General features: G+C 36.3%; 1 protein-coding gene across 2 annotated transcripts in view; it reads left to right on the top strand.

The window, feature by feature from the left end:
- The first annotated feature begins 1429 nt into the window (after positions 1-1429).
- Positions 1430-15746, top strand: part of LOC144446162 (regulator of G-protein signaling 12-like) — a 73605-nt gene continuing 59288 nt past the window's right edge. For both annotated transcript variants that reach the window (XM_078135897.1, XM_078135896.1), the window contains exon 1: positions 1430-4077. In XM_078135897.1, the coding sequence (XP_077992023.1) occupies positions 1927-4077 (2151 nt within the window). In that variant the 5' untranslated portion in view covers positions 1430-1926. The remainder of the gene's footprint in view (positions 4078-15746) is intronic.

Raw genomic sequence — 15746 nt, 5'->3', positions numbered from 1 at the left:
GTTTCATATTATTACTCGTATTATGCGTATTGAATAATCTACGAATGGCATAACGTCATTACAAAATCGCCGCATATCATGTCATCATCGCAGTATTGCATATAGTCATCTCATGTAGTCATGTCGCATGTAGTCATCTCATGTAGTCATATCGCATGTAGTCATCTCATGTAGTCATATCGCATGTAGTCATCTCATGTAGTCACATCGCATGTAGTCACCTCATGTAGTCATATCGCATGTAGTCATCTCATGTAGTCATATCGCATGTAGTCATCTCATGTAGTCACATCGCATGTAGTCATATCGCATGTAGTCACCTCATGTAGTCATATCGCATATAGTCATCTCATGTAGTCACATCGCATGTAGTCATCTCATGTAGTCATATCGCATGTAGTCACCTCATGTAGTCACATCGCATGTAGTCATCTCATGTAGTCACATCGCATGTAGTCATATCGCATGTAGTCACCTCATGTAGTCATATCGCATATAGTCATCTCATGTAGTCACATCGCATGTAGTCATCTCATGTAGTCATATCGCATGTAGTCATCTCATGTAGTCACATCGCATGTAGTCATATCGCATGTAGTCACCTCATGTAGTCATATCGCATATAGTCATATCGCATATAGTCATTGCAGTATTGCATATATTCATTGTAGTATTGCATATAGTCATTGCAGTATTGCATATAGTCATTGCAGTATTGCATATAGTCATTGCAGTATTGTATTTTCGAATATTGGCAGGCATTCTACGCCATACACATACCTTTATAAATCTGTTTTAGGTTTAATATTATTTTCAGCTTTGTAAAGGAAAAATGTCCATATTTTCCATGATCCTTATAAAAAAAATATAAGCTTATTTCCATAAGCTCAAACGGATATATTTTATTGACAAAAGGACCAAAAGGCACAAGTCCTCTAAATTGTCTTTCACACAATGCTGTATTATTGTATAATATTAAACCCCTTTATAACTTGTAATAATAGTAGTAATAATAATAATTGATAATAATAACAGCAACAACAAATGTTGACATGAGTCACCATACTAATAAATCTTGTATCTATAATCTAATACATATGGCATTGACGCTGTGCTAGCTACAGACTAGAGGGCGTCTGTTTTCTGACACTTCTTTGAGACAGTTTACAGTGGGATAATGCTAGCATATCGTGGCCGTGAAAAGGTAATTAGGTGTTTTACGCGTGTCTTGAAAATGGCCTGCATTCTGTCACGCAAACATTTCCCTCCCCGTCTGTCAAATAGTTTGCACCAAGTACTTTTCTATTATGAAATTAATTAGCATAACAACGGTAATGTCGAAGGATTGTATGGCAGCAAATTCCTGAGTTTTTCACCAATCAATTACGAGCTACGAATCACGTGGTACAACCGTTGTCGTCCATGTTTAAGTGCTTCAACAATATCTGATAAATTTCTGAGTTATTTCTGTTCTTAGTCAGTGGAGTATGGATTATGATCAGCGCTAAATAATGCGGCGAGACTGTCAACGATTTCTTGGAGACAAGTACAGCATTCATTTTATCGAACCAACCCACTCTGATTATCGGGAAACCCTGTGTTGACACCACGTACGCCAACTGCGATCATCGATGTGTGTCACTGTTAGTTGGTAAGCACAAGTTGTTGTCATCTACTAATTTGCTGCAATTTGCCATGACGCAAGTCGTTTCCTGAATCAAGAACGCCGTGTTTTCTGTATCAACGTGAATATTTACACTGTCGATACGATTCAATCAGTATCAGTGTTGTTTAGCGAACAGGGAAAAATTCAAACTACTACAACGGCAGGCGTTACACCAACGGGGTGCCAATGCTCTAGCAAGGTAAATGTACGCACCTCAAACAACTCTTACATCGATCGATTAACTGGTCGCAACTTCTAAGATGCACCAAACGAGGCGGAAGAAAAAACGGCCCGTCATGGCGAAGTTAAAAACTGTTGAAGTCCCCCGTGGACGTAATGGGTATGGATTTACATTAACAGGCCAATCTCCTTGTAAATTGAGCGCTATAGTAAGGGGCACGCCAGCCGAAATGGCAGGTTTAAAATCCGGTGATTACGTTATGGCTGTCAACGGGGAAAATGTCGCAAAGCTGTCACATGAACAAGTAGTAAAACTTATTGGTGTGTCAACGTCGATCCTTAGGTTGACAATCGCGGAAAAACCACGTCATGATACTGATTCATCGGACGATGAATATGTTGTGAACAGGCCTAGACCAAGATCACACCCACGAATGAAAACCCGAACACCCCCTACACCAACGAATGACCAACTAAGTGGCATAGCTAGGGTAGATAAAGTCGTTGAGGATCTTTTCAGAGGAACATTATTTGGAAACCCTAAGAAGGTTGCAGAGGCTGTCGAAGAAACGGACGAGGATGAAGAAAGTGACAAATGTGATGTAGATTGTAGACTTGCACCCGGACACCTCAGCCCTTTTAACAAGTCGGGCAAATTCGAGGTTTTCTTGAAGAAACCTCAGAAAGTGTATGAACGTTCAGTGTGGACTGGAGACGCGTTTGATGATGAGTTGATGACAAAATCAAGAAAAAACAAGCACAAATATTCAGAAAGGCATCATTTACCTAAACCACAAAAACATGTGTATCACCATCAACAACTTCAAATAGAACAACAACAACAACAACAACAACAACAACATTATTCAAGACATTACATGTCCACTCCAGACCCAGCAATGATTAATCGGCCTATGTCACCATTAGAAGTATCCAGTATTTTGTATCCATCACTCCAGCCACATGTTAGTGCTGCAGTACCTTTAGACATTGACAATGAACTTGATGAGGATGATTTATATTTACGTGTTGTTGTTGGATATTTGGGGTCAATCGAAATCCCAGCAGATGCTAATCTTCAGACTGCCAGTTTGCAAGCTATCCGTAGATGTGTTCGACGACTGAGAATGGAACAGCGTGTACACACACTGGTAATGATGGAAATCACATTAGAAGATGTAAGGCTTGTTACTCCAAACAGTGGAATTGTGGTGGTGTACCCGGCAGAGAAGTTGGCATTCAGTGGAGTATGTCCAGACGATAAACGCTTTTTTGGACTCGTGACTATGCATGGACTTGAAGAGAATCCTGAAATGGGGCATGTTGACACGGACAGTTATGGTAGTTCATGTCATGTTTTTATTGTGGATCCAGACATTAGTCAGCATCATATTCACGCCAAGAAAGCTGTCAAATTTGGCATCCCATGTACAGTTGATCTTGAAACTAATGGATGTGTTGAATTTCCACAGTCATCGAAACCAATTCTCCGAACACTGGCAAAATTGTACCAGGACCGACACAATGGATTGTACGTGAATGAATTACAACGAGCTCAAGTTTATATGGGAGGAGAGTACCAACATGATGCAAGGAGGAGTAATAGCAACAGTAGCAATAGTGACAGTGGCATTGGATACTGTCGAGATTCAGAGGGTATGAACGGATCCGGTTCTGGTGACCGTGTTATGGTTGTTGATGTCCCCAAGAATGGCAGTGGCAATTACAGTGCTGAAGACGGTATTACACCAAATAGATTGGTTGTAAAGGCTGATGTCATGTCACACCCATCCAGTGATCCATACTCAACAGCTTCCTCAGCAGACAGATCAGCTTTCAATACACTCCAAAATGATGCAACAATTGATATCACATCACGCCTCACGCTCCGTGCGCGCCCTGATCCAAAAGGCATAGAGCGGCCCATCTCAAGGATGAGTATGTATTCCAATATGGATTCCAATGATTCCAGCAATAATCAAGAAACAATGCCGAGAACGAAACAGAAATCTAAAGTTCATGAGCTGCAAACTGCTAGTGGAGACATCATCACCAAAGCAGAACCTGCTGGTTTACCTCCTAGTGGAAACAACAGATTCTCTATGTATGCAAGGGTGGATAACACAGCACATAGAGGAGAACTTGCAAATGCACACGGCACACTTCAGAAGGAAACACAACGTGTTGATCCAAGGAGATATTCAGATGGACGTATGCTACTGACAAGACAGGTGAGATACTACTATCAATTGTAACATACATGTACTATGTAGGTATTTGTGGACATACATGTATAAGGGCTAAAAAAAATAATTGTTTGGTTCCGGTTACCCAACCCCACCTAGTTTTTCACTGCCGACCCTAAACTTTTTTTTTACGTATTTGAGAAAAAAATAATAATATCACAAAAATTGTGATGCGGAAACTGACATCAACTTAAAAAAGAAAATATAAAACTCTTCTTCCAATCTGTAATGGCCGAATATCTGATAGGAATAAATAAATAACACAGAGACCATTTGGAAAACAATGGAAAACCGGAACTTGACACTCACACATGAAAAAATATATATAATAAAATAAAATAAAAAATCTACACGTACCTCCCTACTTATTCTAAAATTAATGGATTGCAAACATGTAGTATTTAATTGATGGAGCCTAAATGAAAATAATAAAATGAACTTAATGAAGTTCAGCACACCCACTCTAAATAAATTTGTTGTTTGCATTCATGTTCCCATAATCAGAAACTAAGTTACAAGTAGTGAATATATCAAAGAGTTTGGTGATATTTTGATATAATTTTCATCCCAAGAAACCTACAGAGCAAATTTTCAACTCTATTGGCCCAGAAGTTTTGGAGAGGAAGATTTTTGAAGCATTTTTACTGAACATTATATTTTTAGACCTGATTTGGATATGAATGACCTTGTCAATTTGCCTTGGAGAAACATACATTAAGTTGTACATGTACATCTGTTTCTGCTCATCCCAAGACACCTACACAACAAATTTCAACTCACTGTGAAACTTGTATTAAATTTATTTAATAATGCACAAAATGGTTTGAAATGTAGTGGAATATAGGCTACATGTAATTGATAGGGAAGGTGAACACCATGTCAATGTATATTAATGAACTCCTTGGCCTTCTTTCTACCAGGGATAACTGTTTGTACACACAAACTTTACAAGTTGGCAGGAAATACAGGATTTGTGCTCCCCTTCCCTCATTTTTCCCCTCTTGCATACACTCATACAGAGGGAGACTCTGGTCATTTTCCCTCTGTGCATACACTCATACTGAAGGAGAGAATATTTCATGCTGTGATTCATAATCGGTTATAACTTTTGAATATCAGATCTTTATCGATAAATATGATTTGGTAGTGGATAACTGCTGAGTGTGCAATTTAACTACTGTATTTTGACATAGACTTGATACATGTATGTACTATCATTTGATAGTGTGACTGAAGTACAATAAATATACTACCAGAACAAACAAACAAGTCAGCAAGTAAGGAAATAAACAAAAAAAAATTGTCACAATCAGTTTGACTATAAAACTGAATAGACAGTTATAATTTAATACCTAGTATAATCTTAAGATAGCTACTATTATATAGCAATAAATGTAATATATTATACATGACATGTAATTGATTTACATGATGCTTGGTATTTAGTACATTTAAACCAAACTTTTAAGTACTTCAACTATGAAGGAAAATATTTGAGGGCTAATTTATTCATACTGTGATACTGGTAATTCCACAAATATTTAAAAATATTTATTTCCAATACATGTTTCCAAGAATCCTCTTTACAGGGGTAAAAGCTTCAGTTTATATGTTTTTGGGGTGTATTTTTTACTGCATATAAAAGGGTATTCAAAGTATTCAACTTACATCTAGTATACTTAACTATCACTTAAAAATGTAATAAATAAACTCAAACCTGGTATTAGGATAACTTGTAAATGATCCAATGATGTCATTTATTATATGTTGGGTGTACACTAGTAGTACTAGTAGTTGTCCATTCTATTTACAAACTGTCTTTTGTGATTTTTTGTATTTTTATTGTTTGTTTGTCACAAGTGTTTTGGGTATATATACAGTCTTTCTGACCTGTCTTTTCTGACTGAAGTGTGCTTCTGCCTTCATGATGATACTACATAATTGACAAATCATGATAATAATGATATTAAAGATACAGACTATTGCCGTCTCTTGATTTCTGAAATGTTGGTGAAACTTGTATATGCTATTATATATTCATTGTGTTGCTACTGTTCACATATTACATGTGAACTAAAATAGTTGTTATTTGATATACACATACATCCTGTATATCTCATGTTGTGAATTGATTTTGAATTAGTTGCTGTACAGTGTACATGCTAGAAGTTGTCTAGGGTCAAATGTTATTCTAAGGGTATGGCAGATATTTAACACAACCAAGATATCCCTCCTTAAGGGGGCTGTCTGTTTGACTACATGTACATGTGTAGACAATAGCCATCTTGGTCTCTATCCAAAATTCCAGTCATTGTTGTCCAATGTGACCATCGTTAGACAATAGTCAATTTTATGAAGGTCCTGCCTCCAGCGTTTCATAAAAAAGGAAAAGTTTTGTTTTTTTCATTCTGTTATTTCAGGTCAGTTTACTATGACATATTTTTTGTATAGAAACAGAGATGTCTTTGTGAGTTGTTAGCTTATCAATATGATAGCTGGTACTGTGTGATAGTCCATTTAGAGGGTTAACGACCCTAACTAAGTTCCCTATAGACACCAAAATACTCATATAGTTCAGTATAAAGTCATACTGACATCAACTGTTGGAAGTACTACGCTTCTAAAAAGATAAACAACTGTCTTGTTTCTCGCGGTTCCTTTCGGTGATCTCCATTGCTGAGCTGCGTTTTTCAGGCCATCTTGAACTCAATCGTCAAAACCTGATAAAAGATGGTAGGTTGTCCAACATCGTCGTTTTTTCTACGAGTCATAGATTTTATTGCCTGTAAATGGGGAGTCATTGTTTTCATACTTCCCTGAGGACAATTCTAAAGGTTATCATTTCAATACTGACATTCTTGATGATTCTTTTTATGTGTCAAGTACTTTGTTTCAAAACAACAACTCTTCAAATGTTTTACTGGTACCTAGTAGTAGAAGAGTCAGGCCTTTGTTTTCACTATTGATCTGTTGTTGAATTCCCTGCTTTGTACTTTTACCTTAGTGTCAACTGTATGGCCTTCCAGTGTAAATACTTTGTACTTTGTCCAAAAACACATTCAGTTTGACAAAATCTGTAATGACAGGTTGATACATATAGATAAGTAACACCAAGTTATTTTAGTATTTATTTTAATATCCTTAATTACATATGTAGCTAACATTTTAACAGTTTGTATCTTGCTAAATCAAATATGTCTGTAATACAATGTAGGTGACATCCACATTTTTGTGATTGTCTGGCCTAGCTATTCATGATTGTCTTGTTCCTATAGATTTCAAAATCAGCAAAACCAAATACTTTGAAACAAGACACTTTGAGCAATGAGTCATTAAGTCTCACCAAAAGAAAATGGGTGACAATGTTCACATTTTTTTTGTTTACCATAAAGTATTTCCAATATGTTCAGTTCTGTTATTTAGTGTGGTTACGTGCATGAAGACATGTTTTTAGCAGTCCCTCACTTTCCTGCAACATAAAATTAATTGGTAAAAGTTTTCAGTACAATAGATAGTACCCTGTCCTGAGTGAAAGTAGGACTGGCCTAGTGATTGAAATGAATCAGTTACTTCACAATAAACCATTTTGAGAAAACTGAGGGAAATCCAAATATGAGTTATTCATGTTATTCATATGCAAGAAACTACATGGTAACGGTTTTTCATTTCCAAATTTTATAGTGTTTTCTGTTAAACTATGAAAAACATAGCTGTTGTTTGTCTTTTGTGATGTGTTTTTAAGCATCTAACCAAGGGCTATAAAACTGGGAGTGATTTACAGTCGGTGTTGGCATCTCAAATTGACTATTGATGAGTACCAAGGGACAAAGGGCAGTACCTTAACACAATTCTGTGCATACCAGTGATGCAGAAACCATGATATACTCAAGTTTCCCTTAAGGTGGGTGGGTACTATCAACAAATAAAACAGCTATGTTGGCACTGGTAGTATCTTTTAAGTAGGTTTATGTAAATAAACCAATTAGGTCAATTACTTGTCAAAACAATAGAACTGTTTTAGTGAACTTTAACTTGTTGGCAAGTTTATAGCTTTATAACAGTATTGGCTCATTACATCATAGACCCTTTGGTGTAGGGGTTAGGGCTATGATTACATGTCAGATGAACTACACAACATGTAATGCCTGTCACATTATGTCTAGCCTTTGGTTACTTGTGATAACAAATAAATTATGCTATTAAATGCTATCAGCTGTGAAGGGAGAAATTAAGTGATCCGTATTCTAATTATCCAAGTATTATTACTTTAATACATGTCTTTTCAGTTTGAAATGTTAAACTTTATAGTATGTATATCTAATCCAAAGTAGTAATCTATACTGATAAATTCACACTTTACCCTTCCCTTTAAGAAAACAAGTTGTACATGTAGTCAATAAGATCTAGCCATAAACTTTTAGAATTCCTGAATTGAATTCATACATTTCCTTATTCTTGATCATTATATTGGGTGGGTAACTCCAGTAAAACACCAGGAGACCTCAATTTGATTTAACCAACTTACTGCCCTTAACAATTCTGACAATCCCAGGATGTGAGATGGCATCTTGTAGTCTGCAGTTACAACTGTACATGCAAACTCAACTGGGGGTGGGGTGGGGATGCCGGCAAGGGAGAGCAGTTAGAACAATGTCTACTAGAAGGGAGGGGGTAAGAACAATGTCTACGAGAAGTGAAGTCACATCAATTAATGTAGTCATTACAGTGAAGTCACATCAATTAATGTAGTCAGGACAGTGAAGTCACATCAATTAATGTAGTCAGGACAGTGAAGTCACATCAATTAATGTAGTCAGGACAGTGAAGTCACATCAATTAATGTAGTCAGGACAGTGAAGTCACATCAATTAATGTAGTCAGGACAGTGAAGTCACATCAATTAATGTAGTCAGGACAGTGAAGTCACATCAATTAATGTAGTCAGGACAGTGAAGTCACATCAATTAATGTAGTCAGGACAGTGAAGTCACATTCACATGTACATGTTTATTGCCAAAGTAAACCGAGGTGCTCCTACCTGCTCAGAATTATTTGTCCCGAAATAAATAGCAATACTATCAGCTGTTGTTTATTTGCTAGTATAATGTTGTCATTTTTCATATTGTGTGTCTTATATTGATGATATGGTAAATTTTGAAATGGTAATGGTGAATTATCTGTTATAGTTTTTCAAGGGACAAAATAAGTTGATAAAATCTCCATGAGTTCCCTCAGTTATTTCCCAACAAACTAAGTTACGGTACTTACTTACCCAGTGGTACTAAGTAAGGAAATTTTGTCAAGTTTTATCAGATTTCCTACCTTTGTTACCAGGGTTCAAAGACCGTCACAAACACAAACTATAAATGTCTTGTAATCAAGTACAAAAATAGTGAGACTTTCCCACCTGTAGTACAGAACAGCTTAGATTGTAAGGAAAAGTTTTGTAGTTTTTGACATAAAAAGAATTTGAACTTGAACTACAATGAGTAACTGATTGGCAATAGGGTCAAGGGTCTGGCCACAGTATTTGCAGGGTACAATAAAATGTGCTTGTGTGTTTTGTGATATATATTCCAAACATTTAAAGACCGTATTTAATTGACTATTGAGGAACTACCATTTATGTGACAAGGTGGTGTATTTTGTAATTATTCCCTTCAAACATTTAAAATGTTTGCTCTCAGAAGTACTGGCTATACATGTGAAGTATTGTAAGTCAATTAGTTAGTAGTGTGTAATGGGTGGCAATAATAATTGTTTGTGTTAGCAATTAGGAATCACTTTTTGTCAAGGTTTGAAAACCCATTGTAACTTATAGAATAATTTTGTAAATTTTACACAGTATATTCAATGAAACTCAGGAGTGGAAACGCAGGCTTTGGCCCATACAGTGTTGTTGACTCTTAGTGTTTTACTAGTCTACCATTACGAGGAGATACTATACAAACAGTTTACTACTAGTGTATAAATGCACATATTTGACAGCATAGGTCATGATCTTGGGATTAGGAGTAGCTTGAAAAGAAAAATAAAGGTTGGAGAGATAAGTATACAAACAATTTGACATTGTCAACCAATGTCTAAATGTACTGTCCATAGTTTGACAGTGTCTGACACCATGGCATACAAACCTTTATTGTTTGTTGTGTATACAGACATTGTCAAGAACAATGTTATACTTTGAACTACAACTAGTACAAGTAGAACTTTGAGTCGTAGTACTTGGGTAGCCTTACGATGTCTCATTGGAGTAGTACTTGGGTAGCCTTACCATGTATCATTGGAGTAGTACTTGGGTAGCCTTACCATGTATCATTGGAGTAGTACTAGGGTAGCCTTACCATGTATCATTGGAGTAGTACTTGGGTAGCCTTACCATGTATCATTGGAGTAGTACTTGGGTAGCCTTACCATGTATCATTGGAGTAGTACTTGGGTAGCCTTACCATGTATCATTGGAGTAGTACTTGGGTAGCCTTACCATGTATCATTGGAGTAGTACTTGAATAGCCTTACCATGTGTCATTGGAGTAGTACTTGGGTAGCCTTACCATGTATTATTGGAGTAGTACTTGGGTAGCCTTACGATGTCACATTGGAGTAGTACTTGGGTAGCCTTACCATGTATCATTGGAGTAGTACTTGGGTAGCCTTACCATGTATCATTGGAGTAGTACTTGGGTAGCCTTACCATGTATCATTGGAGTAGTACTTGGGTAGCCTTACCATGTATCATTGGAGTAGTACTTGGGTAGCCTTACGATGTCTCATTGGAGTAGTACTTGGGTAGCCTTACCATGTATCATTGGAGTAGTACTTGGGTAGCCTTACCATGTCTCATTGGAGTAGTACTTGGGTAGCCTTACCATGTATCATTGGAGTAGTACTTGGGTAGCCTTACCATGTATCATTGGAGTAGTACTTGTGTAGCCTTACCATGTATCATTGGAGTAGTACTTGGGTAGCCTTACCATGTATCATTGGAGTAGTACTTGGGTAGCCTTACCATGTATCATTGGAGTACATGTGAGACATTGGTTTGATCTGTCGTTGTGAAAAATTCTCCTGTCATTAGTAAACTTGTCAGTCTTTGTTTAGCCTCAGGTTAATACTCTAAGCATTCAAATCAAATCAAACACAAATAAATATACTCAAATGTAATCATAAATTTTACTACCAGGTGAAATACAGATGTATTTATACAGAAATATAATTTAAAGCTATCCAATGCTGATATACTACAATTGTTGAATAGTTGCAGTAAAGGAAAAATGCAGTGACCAGCAAATCTGAACATTTATGATTTTTTTTTTTTAAAGATTTCAATAAGTTGGTGCATGCATTCCTTTTAAGACAGGATTCTAAATGCATAGGCATTTCTGAGTGAGAAATTGTTGTTACTGTTGAACACTGCCCAAAAAGAATGTTGGTAATTCTTTGTCTAGGCAGTCAAGGTGTATAGGGGTTAGCGTAACAATGGAACGTGAATGCTTTGCAATCTACTGAACAGTGTTATGCTTTCAACAAGTGTCTGTCACTTGTCGTACACTAGGATATGCTGAATAGAATTTAGTATGATTCAGTAAACCATGGACACATTCCTAGTAGATCCCAGCAGAGATATTTGCCATGGTTCTGTGACTGGTGTATAAACTGTCATCATTAGCAAGACAAAGATGTCTGTGGCTTTGCAGTGTACAAGTAAATCAGCCAATCACCTAACCAATTTACTTCTGAAAGTCTTACTTTTACATAACCTACTCCACCCGTATTGTACCAACAAGCTAGCCACAATGGCTGTTATCAAAACATGCAAGAAACCTAACTGTTATCTGGCTTTGTAATGGCACAGGTACATATGCATTGTTCTCCTCGGCAAGGAAACCATTCATTTACTATTTGTATGTAGGTTTTTGGACAACTGGTTTTTGTCAGTGGTTGGGGTGTTTTGAACATTATCATTGTGTGGGTGTTCAAGTCATGAATACAGGATAACACGACAGGTCACACTGTGTTGCTGACATCACTGTTTACGTGTTATTGTGTATTATAAATGTGATGGGTAGTATTATATTACAGCCATAGCTACATGTCATTGTACATGTATTAATTAATGACATGACTTTAAAAATGAGAAATAAGAAATGTGAAAAAACAGACTGATCTTTTGTTAATTTCTAACACGCCAAGTTTTGTGTATTTGTTTTGTGCACTTTTTGTATATCACATGTATAGACAAATGTTCACACTCATTACTATTTCCACTCTACTCATTTTAATAACAGAATCTGCTGAATGTCATCAAATTTCTATGTATCAGTCATAAAAACATATAATTCCAGTCACTCTGGTGATCTGGGTCAAATTAAGAGGTCATGTAAGGTGGCTGTCAGGGACATAGTGTACATAGAGTAGTGTTGTGTAGTCTGATTGTGAAACCTGTGTATGTCATATAAGGTGGCTGTCAGGGACATAGTGTACATAGAGTAGTGTTGTGTAGTCTGATTGTGAAACCTGTGTATGTCATATAAGGTGGCTGTCAGGGACATAGTGTACATAGAGTAGTGTTGTGTAGTCTGATTGTGAAACCTGTGTATGTCATATAAGGTGGCTGTCAGGGACATAGTGTACATAGAGTAGTGTTGTGTAGTCTGATTGTGAAACCTGTGTATGTCATGTAAGGTGGCTGTCAGGGACATAGTGTACATAGAGTAGTGTTGTGTAGTCTGATTGTGAAACCTGTGTATGTCATATAAGGTGGCTGTCAGGGACATAGTGTACATAGAGTAGTGTTGTGTAGTCTGATTGTGAAACCTGTGTATGTCATGTAAGGTGGCTGTCAGGGACATAGTGTACATAGAGTAGTGTTGTGTAGTCTGATTGTGAAACCTGTGTATGTCATATAAGGTGGCTGTCAGGGACATAGTGTACATAGAGTAGTGTTGTGTAGTCTGATTGTGAAACCTGTGTATGTCATGTAAGGTGGCTGTCAGGGACATAGTGTACATAGAGTAGTGTTGTGTAGTCTGATTGTGAAACCTGTGTATGTCATATAAGGTGGCTGTCAGGGACATAGTGTACATAGAGTAGTGTTGTGTAGTCTGATTGTGAAACCTGTGTATGTCATGTAAGGTGGCTGTCAGGGACATAGTGTACATAGAGTAGTGTTGTGTAGTCTGATTGTGAAACCTGTGTATGTCATGTAAGGTGGCTGTCAGGGACATAGTGTACATAGAGTAGTGTTGTGTAGTCTGATTGTGAAACCTGTGTATGTCATGTATTGTGTGAATAAATGTACTCATACCTCTCACATACCATTTGTATGTATACATAAAGGAATTAGGGTGTAGGCTACAATTAAGAATGGTACTATGCTTTAAATCTAATGGAATAATGATAACACAGTTTCTCTACTCAATTCTTGTCTGACTATGAATACTACTGGAATTCATAGCATAACATTTATACCAGAATATTTGCATAATACTATAAGTATAATATTTGGCATGATAAAATACAATATTGAATCATTGATATTGACTAGTGACATACATACATGTTTTGAAGTCATGTGTTAAAATTCAAGATATGAAGTTTTGTAATTGTTTACAACAGCAAGGAGTATCTGAGTTTAGGAAACAAATTATTGGCTAAAATGTATTGCTAAGTAGTTAAAGTTTTAGGTTATGTTTTATTACAAAGAAAAAATTCCCCTTAACCCAGTCATTAGCCAGTTGTACTACTGGAAGAGATGATGGTAGAAAAATACAACTTGTAGAATATGAATTTTTTGAATTTAATTTTGACTTGACATTACATTAATTGCATGTCTTTGTTGTGGCTATATACTAAATATACTAGAGATATTGTGTATTTGACTGAAACAAGCCACCAATGTATAATATAACAATGGATGTCATCAAACTTTAGAGTGAGTGATTTAGTATGCATGACAAAGTGTTCATCAATGCTACTTGGCTAATATCAAGATTTACATTTAGTATTGGAATTGATTGTAGAAACTGTATGAATCCATGTTTCTAGGGACATTCTCAAAGATTGATGTTGATATTATGCATCATAACTGTACTACTACTACTACTAGTCCCAGCTAAGCAGTGGACAGTGTTACCACTGTTTACATGACCTTTAACCTCCAAGTTCATCTAGATATGCAATGCATACAGGTATAGGTACAGGTACAAAGGTCATTACAATCTGACTTTGTTAGTTTGTCTGGTTCTCAGCCTGTATTTCTGTTTAGATTGAACTGCCTGTCAGATCCGTTCAAAATTCTTAATTTACAGGCTACAGACAAAAAAGACAGACTCATAAGTTTTGTATGGAATCTACCACTACCAGTCATCCCCTTTACCCAAAGATTCATGTAGCTCTGTTGTGGGTACACTGTAAGGTAGAGTTTTAATAAATGCACAAATCTAGATGAGTTAAAGTTTACCAAACCAAATGTCACTTCTTGTTTTTACTACACCAACTGTTTCTAATATGGCTAAAACATACAGACCACATTCATTAACCGTGCCATAGAATTTACACGTACATCTACCACAAATGAAAATTCAGAAATCAGATTTGACTGTTAAATAGTGAATTGTAAATATAGCCTTGAAATGGTTGTTAATTGGTGATTACTGTAAGTAAGTAGTTGACTTGTAGATCTTGTCATTGTATACAGTCACCATGTCATCCTAATTTACACTGACTATAGTAGCTAAGATTCTATATTCTTATTATCCCCTACTTTTTACTTTGTAGCATAAGGAAAGGAAATAAGATTTAAACAGGTGTAAACAGGTAACAAAATGAGGAATCCTTTCAGAGAGGGATTCCTTATTGTTTACATGTAGTCCAAAAATTACTCTACTTTGGGAAACCTAGATTAGAGAAAACAAATTTCAACAAGATTCCTTGAATTCAGAAAATTTTTGTGTGGATTATGACATTGTCAGATTAAAATACCAAGTAAATATACAATATGGTGTATGGGATTTTTTGTTTTGTTTTTCTGTGAAGATCTTGGTCACGCCCATTGCTGTAAATTTGCTGATGCCTGGAGGCAAAGATCTGTGTTGTTTGGCTTTTAGCTATTTGAATGCAAAATGAGATGAGAACGGTTGTATGGTTGGGTTTTGTAGTTGTTTGCCCTGGAGGTTGTTACCAGTTTCTAGCTATCATTCTCAAGGTTTGTGTCTTTACACAAGGATGATTTAAACTTCAAACTTGTTTCAATATGTGAAGAGTTATATTGTTTTTTTCCAAGTGGAATAAAATTTGCCATATTTTCCAGTAAATCATTAGACCCATGATAGGAAGAACTTTGCCAAATGTTTTTATAATTATGTAAATTTTAATGTGTTACTGTATTTGACATTTCAGGAACACTGAACAAAAAGTAGAGAAGTACATTTCACCTACATGTACCTACTATCACTTGAAAGTTGACAACACAAACAAAAGTAATAAGTTTGTTAAGTTGCTTCCAAAACAACAAATGATAAATAGACGGTGTTTATTTGTGTCTAAGGGTGACTTGCATATTTTAGCAATCTCAGGTACGAATGGCAATGTCACACCCTGTACTTACATGTACATGTAATCCCCAGATTAGACCTGCTCCGTTGCAAGCCTTC

This window comes from Glandiceps talaboti, chromosome 15 (genome assembly GCF_964340395.1).
Source record: "Glandiceps talaboti chromosome 15, keGlaTala1.1, whole genome shotgun sequence".
Lineage (NCBI taxonomy): Eukaryota > Metazoa > Hemichordata > Enteropneusta > Spengelidae > Glandiceps > Glandiceps talaboti.
This window is presented reverse-complemented; position numbering and strand designations above follow the sequence as displayed.